The sequence below is a fragment of the Enhydra lutris genome, unplaced genomic scaffold, assembly GCF_002288905.1.
Source record: "Enhydra lutris kenyoni isolate GAN:26980312 unplaced genomic scaffold, ASM228890v2 scaffoldscaffold73, whole genome shotgun sequence".
NCBI lineage: Eukaryota > Metazoa > Chordata > Mammalia > Carnivora > Mustelidae > Enhydra > Enhydra lutris.
In genome coordinates this window covers 6,232,618-6,245,235 of record NW_019154157.1, presented here as the reverse complement: position 1 = coordinate 6,245,235, position 12,618 = coordinate 6,232,618, and the positions used below count along the sequence as shown (strand labels likewise).

The window sequence follows — 12,618 nt, the reverse complement described above, 5'->3', positions numbered from 1 at the left end:
GCAGTTGGCATGAAATCACAGCTTCGTCGTGGTGAGGGATTGATCCCTGTATTAAATGTGCTGGTTTAACAGAGCGGAATTTATTGGTGCTCTGGCCTCTGCCACATTGAGAACTTTCCAAAGTGGTAAACAGAGTGGAATTTAAAGAGCCAGGCTCCAGGCACGGCCACATCTCTACTTCCAGCTCAGAGCTGGGCTCTCTGGCAGTAATGTTAACTAAGAAGTATTGAGCCTTTACCTTGGGTCAGGCGTTCGGCTATACTTAACCCCCATGAGCTCAATCAAGCTCCAGAATAACCCAGCGGAGCCAGTGAGCAGTGGCATTACTACAGCTTTATGGAGGGAGGGAACTGCAACTCCAAAAAGTTGCACGCCTTGTCATTGAGTCTGTGGGGGTAGAGGCAAGACTCGAACCCAGGTCCACCTGAATGGAATATAGCATCTGTTAGCCACTACTCATCCTGCCCAAGAATAGGGCTGCTGCGGAATCATCCAGAACATTGAGCTCTGTCCTTGATCCTGAAAGAAGCACAGCGCCCTTAGCCCCACCTTCACCAACCATCAGCTAAAGGAGGCAGGCAGCCAGCCCTAACTTAGTCATCCCAAACACATGCACGGACTGCCTGAGGGGCAGACACCTGTTCTGGGTACATGGCGAGCCGTGACTGTCTGACTTCATAGCTCGAGCTCTTAACCGCTATGCCCTACTGGCTTCCTTATGAATAACATGCGTCTGTCTCTGTCTGTTTGTGTCTCTCTTCTGCAGCCATGTGTGGTGGGGAGCTCTCTGCCGTGGCCGGGGTGGTGCTATCCCCAAACTGGCCAGAGCCATATGTGGAAGGTGAAGATTGTATCTGGAAGATTCACGTAGGGGAGGAGAAACGGATCTTCTTAGATATCCAGTTGTGAGTGTTTCTGATGGGGGCCCTCCAGTCCAGCCCAATTAGGGAACAGATAGCTCCTGCTTTGTTCTTTGAGCCAGTGTTAATGAAGCATCAGCTAGGTGTCAGGGACTGTGTGCAAAGAGCTGGAGTCCCAGCAGTGGGAGAAATGACAGCATCACACACAGAGACAGGGTCCCTAGCCTCCAGACATTCTGTCTTCAGAGGAAGCAGGCATTAAAGGCGGAAATGCACCCACAATGGCATACCGTAATTTGGTGAGCAATGTAAGAATACATGAATGGTGCCATGAGATCCTATAGTGGGGATGTGATATAAAGAGGAAGGTCAGAAAAGCTTTCCCTGAGGATCCGATGCTAAAGCTCGGAACTAGCAAGTGTGTTGCTGTAAATACATCTGAAAGGAACAGAATATGCAAAGGCCCTGTGGCAAGTACAGTATTTGCAAAGGACTGAACAGCCAGTGTGGTTGGGAAGAGGGGGGAGGTATAACATGTGCCATCTGTACTGTAGCAGGTTATCTTCTTATCTGTCCTCTCAACTTGACCCGAAGGTCCTTGTAGTCAGAGCTTTCTCTGATTTATCTCTGACCTGGGATCTAACATAGAGCTTGCCACAGAGTAGGCACTCAGGAGACCAATGCTGCATGAACTGCTGTAATGGATGGTGTTACACGGCTGTGTGGCTGTTTGCTATAGTCAGTGGGGGTGTCTATGAGATGCTCTATCCAGAACTGTCCCTCTGCTGAACTCCCCAGGGATGAGGAGAAGCAGACAGAGACAGATGGTCATGTCTAGAGAAGCAGAAGAAAAGGCTTCCAGGCAGACCCAGACACTGTGCCTTGGACAGTGGAGGACAGGGGGGGAATGCCAAGTTCTGAAGGGCTTCTCTGGAGGCATCCAGGGCCTGGGGAGTGGGGGAGGGTGCTATTCCCCTCTAGCCTGAAGTAGAAACCCAGTGGGCTGGGAAGCAAGACCCAGGCTGCCTTGCTCTGCAGAGGAGCCTTGCAAGAGAGGAGTTTTCTGCAAAATTATGCTAAAATTTTGAAGTTGCCCCTTAGATCCTGGGGAGGTATCCTTGGAGGCTGCCCCAGGATCTTCTGCTCTAGTTGAATCAAAGATTCACAGACCTTTTCCAGTTGCCCCTTGCGGACTTGGGGCCAGGCCTACCTGGGTCAGAATTGCATCCCCATCTCTCCCCAGCTGTTTCCTTTGGGCTTCTTTCTGGTTTGGGTTTTGCTCATCGGTGATGAGGCTCTTGGAATATCAGTGTTTTGTGGCTGCTGGAGGCAGCTTGTAAGCATCCCTTGCTCGTTCCTGCCCTCACTCACTCGTTGGTGGGTGCTCACTCCTTCCTTCTGTTCTCACCTCTGACTTCAAGATTCAACTACTCAAGATGTAGTTTCTAAGTTGTCTACCATGAGCCAAGCCCAGATGTAGGCACTGGAAAGGCTCTGGCAGCTGTCCCTTGGGCAGTGAAGTTTATATTGGAGCAGAGCTGGTTGGATGATCTCTATTAGCTCTGAGGGAAAAAAAAAAAAAATACATATATGCCAACTGTGTGCAAGCACTAAGCTAATCTCTGGTGGTCCAGTTGTGAGAAAAAAAGAACCATCTGTGTCCTCACTGTGTAATGGGTGAGGCAGACATGAAACTATGCGGCGTGGTGAAAGCAGTGATAGGGAAGGAGGCCTGAGTGAAATCAAGGAGGGCTTCCAGGAGGAAGGGACTTCTGATCTGGGATGAAAGAGAATATAGGCAATGATGAGTGGAAGGGAAGTGTGTCCCAGACAGTGAGAACAGAATGTGCAAAGCCTGGAAATGAGAGAGAGGGTGGCCTGCTTAGTGACTTCAAAGAAGTTTAAGGTGGCTGGGGCATGGAGATTAGGTAAGGTTTATGGAGGGAAAGGGTCCAAGACCTGACATCTTCTTAGGTGAAGCTTCAAATAGAACACTCCTTTCTAAAGCTGTTCCCTCTGGGAAGCCTTCTGTGGCTCCCTACTGCCCCCATGGAAAATATGAACACATGGGCCTGGCTTATGAGCCCCTCTCCAACAGAAGCTCCCAGCAAGCCACTTCAATCTTCAGCCAGGAGAAAGAGAAACCAACTCCTGGTATCCTGGCTTCTGTTGCAGAAGGTCCTCCCAGCCCCACGCCCCCAGAAATTGTCCGTGCTCCCCACTTCTGCCACGCTCTGTGACCTTCTCCCTGCCGCATGCTCCCCAGAGCACGGTTCTGCTTCACCGAAAATGGCCCACGTCTCCCCTTGGTGACACAGGGCTGGATGAGGAAACAAGAAAACGGGAGCCCTTGCTTTCACTCTCTCTACGCATCAAATACTCAATTAACCTTCCGCTTGACACTAGATGGGGTTTTATTTGCACGGCAGAACACGCGATGGAACCTTCGTCCTGAGCAGTTAGGATCCTCAAAGCTGGGTGGCCACTGGCACCTACATCAGGAAGGGACCCCTTGTCGGGGTAGGGGGGTGGGGAGGCAGACGTTCTCTCTTCTGATCATCCTGGCAACCCCAGGTATGAGGGTTGCTGGAGAGAGAGGAGCCTCTGCTTCCCTCCTCTGTGCCATGCCAAGGATCCCTGAGCAGCCCCAGACCCTGCACCAAGCCTCTTTGGGCTTCACGTTCCTCCTCTGCGAAGCAGTGGGCTGCCTTGAACCAAGAGAGTGCAGACTCAGACTCACGGAGGGCCAGGGGAGTAAGGGAGAATGGGAACTGGGGCCAGTGTGGGGTGATGTGGAGGGGAGGGATCTGGGATGGAGGGGGTAGTGCATCCCCCATCAAATCATTTAAATTTCCTTTTTTTTTAAGAATAATGCTTTGCCCACCCCCCCTTGCCAAAAAAATATTGTGTCTGCTGTTTGGGTCCAAACTCGAGGGGCCACCTCTTTGTAAGCCTTGGTCTAGATGGGGATAAAGGTTCTTTCTCATTGCCATGATATAGAGAGCGATTTTCATCACTGAGTGTTTCCTGTTTGCAAAGTGCTTTTACATACACAGATTTATTCCCTCCCCAGAGTAGTCCTGTGGGGATAATACAGCTACTCTATTCAACTCGTATTCCCTGCCTTCTGACCTCTTTAGTTGGTTGCCTAAAAGGCCCCCTGAACAGGGGGTACCTGAAGTTAAACCCCCGATTTCCCTTCTGCAAACCCATTTCACCCCACCAGCCCATCTCAGGAAGGAGTCCCCTTCTGCCAGCTGCTCAGGACAAAAAGACTCAGGATTGTTCTAGACTGGTAGAATGGGTGTGTGTCCAACAACTGGCTTTCTCGGGGGGGAGAAACACCCTGATTCACCGCATTTGTTGATTTCTGCAGCATAAATACTCCCACCATGGCCCATTTCAAGCTACTAACACAGTGCCAACAGGATTGCTAGATGCCCGGACATTAAACAACTGACTCCCGAGCCAGAGTGAGCTGTGGGCCCCAGCACACTCACTGTGAATTGGGTTCTTCTCTTTCTCGCACTCCCTGTCTGCCGAGTCCTCAGTACCTCCTCCTGATTCTAGAATTCAAGAACCTTCAAGAGCCAGAAGATGTCCAGAGTCTAAGTGTGTGTGTGTGTCCTCCCCACCACTGCCACCATGGCCCATATCTCGTCCCAGGATTATTCCAGAAGCATCCTGCCTGGTCTCCCTGTTCCTGCTTTTGTCCCCTTTGGGGCTATTTGTAACCCACCACCCTGAGTGATCCTGTTAAAACCTAAGGCAGGCTCACCACACTGCTTCAAAGCCTACAGTAGCTCTATGTTTTACCTAGAGCAAAAGCCAAAGTTCTTACAAAAGATCCCATGTGACCTATTTCTCATCATGTCTCGTGTTTCACTGCTTTCCACTCCTCGTTCTCTCCATTTGGCCACACTGGCCTCCTTGTTGTGCCACAAACATACCCCAGGGCCTTTGCACTGGCTGTCTCTTCTCATCTCCTCTAACCCCAGGATGCTTTTCCCTGAATATCCTGCATAGCTCTCTCCCTAGTTCTTGTAGGTCTCTGACCCCAAATTACTCAGAGGACGAAGATGTCCCCCAATACCCTGATCTAAATCAGCCTCTCTTTCTTTTTTTTTTTTTTTAAGATTTTATTTTTCAGCAACCTCAACACCCAACACGGGGCCCAAACTCACAGCCCTGAGATCAAGAGTCTCATGCTCCACTGACATAACCAGCCACGTGCCCCAGCATCTTTGTCATTCTTGATATTCTTACCTTGCTTCCCATTTCCCTGTAGCACCTTGTACCACCCACCGTACCACATATTGTTAAATTTTTGAACCTGTCACCCCCTACACCAACAATGTCACATCCATGAGAATAAAGGGATTTGTTTTCCTATTTGAATCCCTGCTAGTATGTAGATCCAAGGCCTGGCCCCATAGTAGGTGCTCAGTAAAATAAGGGTCCATGAAGTTAAGACACCTTATCATGGCCATACAGCCATGAGGTTTCAAAGCCAGAATGTGAACCCCAGTTCATGTCCAGCTGCCTCCAATGCACAAGAAGGGGAGAAAAGGTCAGAAAAATATGGAAAGACCATCAAGATGTGGCCTTCTTTTATTGCTAAGTCTACATTTATTACATGACCAGCAATGTTAAGAAATAAGATTTTGGTTAAAAGCTATCAAGTAAAATAATCATAGTGGGAGGACCTGCAAGAGAAGGTTTTATAGAATGATAGTATCAAAGGATTTGCCGTCATAGATTTAGAAGCAGAATCTAGAGTGGTCTTCTGAGGAACCCCAACTCTGTGGTGCCCAAATCCACCAGTAGAGTTTGGGGACCAAGTGGGGTGGGGTGTGTGGAGGCTGGACCGTCCTTCTGGGTGATCATATGCTACGCCAAGCAGGAGGTGATGGTGGGACCACAGACAGTGGGGCTCTGAGCGGGGGCCATGAGGGAGGCTCCTTCCACGTGGGCACACAGCCAGCATCATCCCAACACCTTAGGTCTTGAAGCGACATCAAAATCAATTCAGTCCAGTTTCAGTCATCATGGACATGCTGTCATTTTTCTCATTGAGCAAGTTCTGTGTGATTCTACATAAATTTCTTGAGTGTCCGCTGCAGGGGGGGGCGGGTGGCTCCCACTGGGCGCGGCAGGGAGCAGGAACTGTGTGGCCCTGGGCTAGGGGGCATGGCGCACATAGCAGCAAACACAGGGGCCCTCGAAGCCCGGAGTGAGGAGGGGGAGCCTGGTAGACGATGCGAAAGAAAGCTTTCCAGGGAAAGCAGCATCTTTCCCAGCAAACAGCCCTGTCTGGACGCGGGCCTAGTTGTACATTTGGCTTTGAGGGACACGGGGTGTCTCGGGCATCTAATCCCCACCAGCCCTTGAAAGGAGCCGCAGAAAGCCCCGTGTATCTGGAGCTCAGGGACGCAGGAGAGGCTGGCATCCATGAGGAGGGACCTACCGGTGGTGATAGAATCAGGCGGGGTCTTGAAGGCCACGGTCGGAAGTCTGCACTCGCCCAAACTGGGCAGCAGGGGAAGGGCTTTAAGCCGTTAACGGGGATTAAAGCTCTGCAGAGGGGAGCCGAGTCCTCCGGTCAGCCGCCTCGGGCTCTCCCCGGCAAACTCTGGCACGCGCCTGGCAGCGTGGCATCTGGACCTGGCACCCCCTTCCTCCCACAGAGGGAGTGAAAATAGCATCTCACCAACCCCGGTTACGTGAGGCCCAAGAGCTGCTGGGTTTAATTTATCTTGCTTGGTTTCCGCTGACAGTTTTAGTAAACCAATTTGGGTTTGATAGTAAAAATAATTCTGTCCTCAGGGCCCCTCACACCGCCTAAGCGCTTGCGATTGTTACTTATCGCCTTAGTGAGAGAGAAGGAGTTTGCGCCGTTGGCTGAGCGGGGTAGGTGGCCCGTAGTAGGTGTTGCGCACTGTCTGCTGAGTCGTGAGGACGTAAACCACGTAAACCACGCGTGGCAGGCCGAGGGGACTTTTCTCTGCCTCATTTATGGGGCGGGTCTGTTGATGCCATGGGCACTTGCCTCTCCACTCCAGTGGGCCAGCATCTGTGAAGGGCCTACTGTGTGCCAGACCCCCCCCCCCAGCTGCATGCTTTAAGCCAATGAGCCGTAGAGAGCACGATGCACGTTATGACGCATTATTATACAGCGATCATAACGGCATAAATTAGAGCTACAGGAGTAGAGATCCTTACAGAAGGGAAGTTACCTGCATTAGAGAGAATGTATGCAAAGCAGGGAGCGTGGGGTCCTACTCGTCGCTGGCAAATTCATCAACAGAGACTCTGATTGCCAGGAATCCTTAGGAGATAGTATATCCTTATGAGATAGATAGTTGCCAAAACCTGGGTTTGCAAATGATAGAGAACTTGTTAAGCGGCTAACAGAGGACTGAGCCAGTGTTCACATACACACGATAGCCTCCATTTTTAGGGACTTGAACGGGCTTTCGGGGGACCAGCCTTATGTCTCCGTGATGCACCAGGGAGGTTCCCGGACCTCCAGAAACTCAAAGTTCAGGAAGGGAAGTAATGCCATAAAAAGACAGCCTTGGCCAGATGCAGGCTAGGTTGTGTGGCTGGAGGGGTGACGGGGAGAGAGGGAGCAGGACGCTCCATTTGCTCTTTGGGCCATGGTACTGTCACAGAGAAGGTGACCCCCAAGCTGAATCTTGAAGAGTGTCAGTGGCCAAGCTGGAATGGAGGAAGGGCATTCCAGGAGGAGTCCCCTGGGAGCAGGGCACTCAAGCCATGACAACAGGGACCGTTAGACCCAAGTGATGCCCAGAATTGCATCTAATTAATGAATTAGATTAATTGCATCTAATTAATGAATTAGAACTGTCTGCCTTGCATTATTGGAATTAGAGGTGGGAAGGGGGAGTGTAATCTTAAAATGAGTCAGGACCCCCCAGGCTAAACCTCCTTCATACCCCAAATGCCTATTCCCCAACCCACTATGTACCTCTCAGCTCCATCATCCTACCTAAAATGCCACTGAGCAGGAGACTTTTAAAACCTTAAGAGTTTCTGAAATCTCTCTCTCTCTTTCTCTCTCTCTTTTTCTTCTTCCTTCTCCCTCTCTCTCTCAAGATAAAGCATAGAAAGGAAAATAAAAGAACTATTTATTGGTGAAACCATTGTAGAATGGAAGCGCTGGGAGGGGCCCAGAGAGGGGAAGTCACCTGCCTAGCGTCACACAGCAAGTCAGAGCTGGGACCCAAGAAACAACTTAAGCGTGGCTGCAGATGCTGAGCACAGCGGTCAGTCACAGTCCTGAAAGTGCCACATGACAGGGAGACAGAACAGCTGCTAGAGTCCTAAAGGGGTACATTTAAATTGGGGCTCTCTTACCCCCACTAGGTCCGTGGCTTCGGTCAGGTGATGGCAGGTGGCTATTCCCCGCCTGGCACACAGCAGGTGCTCAACAGACATCTGTTGCATGAGATGATGAGCTTCTGACACAAACTCAGCAAATAACCACAGTCAACCCCACTTTCATCCCTTACTCTGTGTCACCTTTTGTGCTCAGTACTTGACGTGCATCATTTCATTGATGATGACACCATATGAAAAATGTCTTACACTCACCCAGCCAGTTGCCTGTTTCCCCATATTAAATCATTTCACTCCTACCAGGACAGCTATGTGATGTCACAGAGGTTTCCTCATCCCTTTTTTCTTTTTTTTTTTTTTAAGATTTCATTTATTTATGAGAGAAAGAGACCGTGAAAGAGAAAGAAAGAATGAGCAGGGAGAGTGGCAGAAGGCGAGGGAGAAGCAGGCTCCCCACTGAGCAGGGAGCCCGATGAGGGGCTCGATCTCAGGGCTCTGAGATTATGACCTGAGCCGAAGGCAGCTGCTTAACTGACTGAGTCACCCAAGCGCCCCCCCCCCCCCACTTTTTATTTTTTTCTAAAGATTTTGTTTATTTATTTGAAAGAGAGAGCATGAGCTGGGGGAGGGGCAGATAGACAAGCTGACTTCCTGCTGAGCAGGGAGCCCAACACATGGCTCCATCACAGGACCCTGAGATCACTACCTGAGCCAAAGGCAGATGCTTAACTGACTGAGCTATCTAAGTGTCCCGTGGTCATCCTTGTTTACTGATAAGGGAACTAAGGCTGAGAGAGATAAAATTGCTTGAGGACACGGCTGGGGAGGGGTCCAATCAGGATTTGAACTCAGATCTCCTTGACCAAAGCCAGTGTTATAACCCCACAATAAATAGTAATGAGTGCTCCATAAGGGAGAAATGCCTTGCCCCATCTTACAGAAGAAGAAACTGAGGCTCAGAGAGGTGCCTCCCCACCCTACCCCCATTTCTGGGGACCTATTGCAACCATATATCTCTGGAAGAAAAAAGTGTCACCCCGCTCCATCCAGCTTGCTTTCTATGACTCTGCTCCAGAGCCCAGCCCCAAATCTCTCCCTGTTTATGGGCCCCAACACGGTTCTCCAACCAGAAAATAAAAGGACCTAATAACAAAGCCCAGTAACCGTATGATTGACAGCCATGGAATATTTCTCTTCAGCTACTGCCAACCTGTTCTGTGCTAAGTTAATTCCAAGCCCTAAAAATTAAGTGCCTTATCCAGATACTACAGTCCTTAAAATAGGGATGTTGCTACTTTGGGCTGCAAGAATTCAGCTTGAGATCCAGGCAAGAAAGAAGGGTTGGCAGTCAAGGGCAGCATTGACCCCAGGAGCACAGATGTCCAGCAGAAAGCATGGGAGCAATGGCCCCAGTAGAAATAAAGACCTTCAGTCCATTAGTGGAAGGAGATGGGATTTCCTCAGGGCCAAAAGTTGTAAGGAATCCAAGAACAGCAAAGTTCCCAGAGCCCAAATCCCATCCTGTTGCAGATAAAGAAACTGAGGCCTGGAAATGGGAAGAGACTGTCCCAAGGTTACTCTATCAGTCAGCTATTGCTGCCTAACAAATGACCCCCAAACTCAGCAGGATCAAACAGCAAGCTTGTATCATTTCTTACGAGTCTACAGGTCAGCAAGGCGGTTCTGTTCTTGGCTGGCTCATGTGGGCATCTCTGGGCAGTGATGGGTTGAGTAGGTGGTTCTGTAAATTGTGGCTTGTCTTTCTTATGCGTTTGGGGTGGGTTGGCCAGCAGAGGGCTGGGCAGGCCTAGGGATGGCTTCTCTGCTCCCTGCTCTATCCTGCAACAGCTAGCTCAGGCTTCTTCCCCTGGTGGCTAGCCCAGGTTCCAAGACGATGAGAAGCAGCATGCAAGACCTCTTGAGCCTAGAAATTGGCTATGGCAAGTCACAGAGCAAGGGTCAGCCCACATCAGAGGGTGGAGAAACACTCCACCTCTTGACGGCAGGTGCCTTGAAGCCTTGCTGCAAAGAGCATGAACACAGGGAGGGACAGAGCTTTGAAATCATGTTTGCACTCAAGCCGCCTCCACCAGGGAAGAGTGGGGGTCAGAACTCAGGTCTCCCAGTTCCCCTTTCAAAGCTCCTAATGACATCACTGTGCATGGCAGCCCTATGGGGTGGCCCTCACCATCCCCATTTTACAGAAGGAATCCAAAGCTCAGAGAGGTGAGAAACTGGCCTATGATCCCACCCCTAGGAAGTGAAGGAGATAAGATTGGCACTTAGCGCCTGGTACCTAGAATTTTTTTTTTTAAGATTTTATTTATTTATTTGAGGGAGGGAGGGAGAGAGGGGGGAGGCATGAGTATGGAGGAGAGGGAGAAACAGGCTCCCCACAAGCAGGGAGCCCAACACAGGGATTGATCCCAGGACCCCAGGATCATGACCTGAGCCGAAGGCAGATGCTAAACCAACTGAGCCACCCTGGCGCCCCAAGGTACCTGGAATTTAGAAGGCTCTGGGAATGTTTCAGTCTCTACCTGACGCCTCCAACTTGTGGGAGAGAGGAAAAGGCCTTTGCTTGTGGTAGGAACTCTTGGGTTCATGTCCCAGCTCTTCCACTTACCGGCTGTGTGACTTTGGAAAAGCCACTCTACTTCTCTGAATCTCTAGATTCAGAGAATCTCTGAGAATTCAGAGAATTCAGAGAATCTCTAGATTCTTTAAAATGAGGATCATAATGGTACCCACTTCTTTGAGTCTGAGAGGCTGAAACCCTTGGCAAGAAGCTGGTACATTACACACACTGAACGACGTAATTGGCAGCTCTGATAGGGATAATCATGGTGAATCCTTTCTCCTGGCAGGTACACACACTGAGCTCCGTTATGCAAATACACACACACCCCATGCACTCACAAGGATTAATGGACCCTGAGCTTTGCATTTGGTGTGACACTGAGGTATCAAGAGGGTTCACGGAAAAGTGCTACCCAGGCAGGCATCCACCTGATTGCTCCCCCTCTCCGGGGATGGACATGGTCAGTGGTGGCATTCCCCACCACCTGCCTGTGTCCTTCCCCTCAGCCCCTCCATACTCTTCCCAGCCCTGGTGTTGGTGAGAGAAGCTGTGGGAGTGGACCCGCACCCCGTCCTGAGCTGGGCCGAGGGCCTTGCCAGTGCGTGCCTAGGAGCTCGGGGCATTTGCATGCAATTAAATCTGACACCCTGGGGAGATGCAGCCACTTGTTTTACGAAGCCCTGACATGTGCGGTGGCCTCCCACACTTACTGTTCAGCGGGGTTTATTGAGGGCGCATGGTGGGGCTGCTTATGGCTCTAGATCACCCAAGGCCTGAGGCCCGGCGATAACAACTCCCGCGGATCAAGCCCTTCCCCCAAGCCAGGCTCTCCGTGGGCAGGGTCCCTGGGTCAGCTTACTTAAATCTCAGAGCAACCAAGGAGTCCATGCAATGAGGTCCCCCGTGTCACCAAGGAAAGAGATGTTCAGAGGGGCTCTCGGAGGCTGGCCAGCTGGACGTGGGGTTCCAGAGTCGGGACCGGGCTGCCTGACGCTGAGCCTGTGGGCCACACCCCCTCTCGGCATGGAAGCAACATGATCCTGACAGCAGCCTGCAGCCCTTGAGAGTTCTGAGCGGGCCAGTGGCGCGGTCAGTGCTGCAGTGTGGACAGTGCGTGCGGCTGGTGGCCCTGACCGTGGTCCCCCGATGGCCGTGGCCGAGGGGAAGCCGCTGGATGCCTCCTGCCTGGCGCCACCCAGGAGAGCTCGGGTGAGCCCTCGGGGTTTTGTCCTGGAGGAGGCTTCCTACGCATGGCCCACGTGCCCCCCACCTGCACTGGCTTCCGCGGGGCACTGTGACAGCCCAGCCAGGCCACCACTGGCTCCGCCAGTGACGCCTTCTCTGTGTGTGCTGGAATGGGGATTCGGAATGACAGGGACACGTCCAGCAGCTGTCAGTTCCTGCTGGGGACAGCTCGGTAACATCTTCCTCCGGCCACGCAGAGCGCAAGCCCCTACCACCCGTGTGTGTGTGTGTGTGTGTGTGTGTGTGCATGTGCACAGGCATCCGCCAGCCCTGAGTGCGCATACCACACACTTCACGTGCATGTCATAACACGCACACCACACACACATACACTATAAACACACACACTGCACAGCATACACACACTGCACAGTATACACCACACACACAGATACCACATACACATCCCACACACCACACACACCATACACACTCACACACACAACGCACACCACACACACACCACACATACCATATACACACTGTGCACACACTGTACACACCATACACAAACCACACACACCACATACACACTGCACACACACCCACCACACACATTACACACACCAT

At 51.3% G+C, this 12,618-nt stretch overlaps 1 protein-coding gene across 1 annotated transcript in view; it reads left to right on the top strand.

The window, feature by feature from the left end:
• LOC111160026 (seizure related 6 homolog like) overlaps positions 1–12,618 on the top strand; it is a 180,941-nt gene that overhangs the window by 129,818 nt on the left and 38,505 nt on the right. Inside the window, exon 9 of the mRNA XM_022522791.1 lies at positions 767–905. Coding sequence (XP_022378499.1) covers positions 767–905 — 139 coding nt within the window. The remainder of the gene's footprint in view (positions 1–766; positions 906–12,618) is intronic.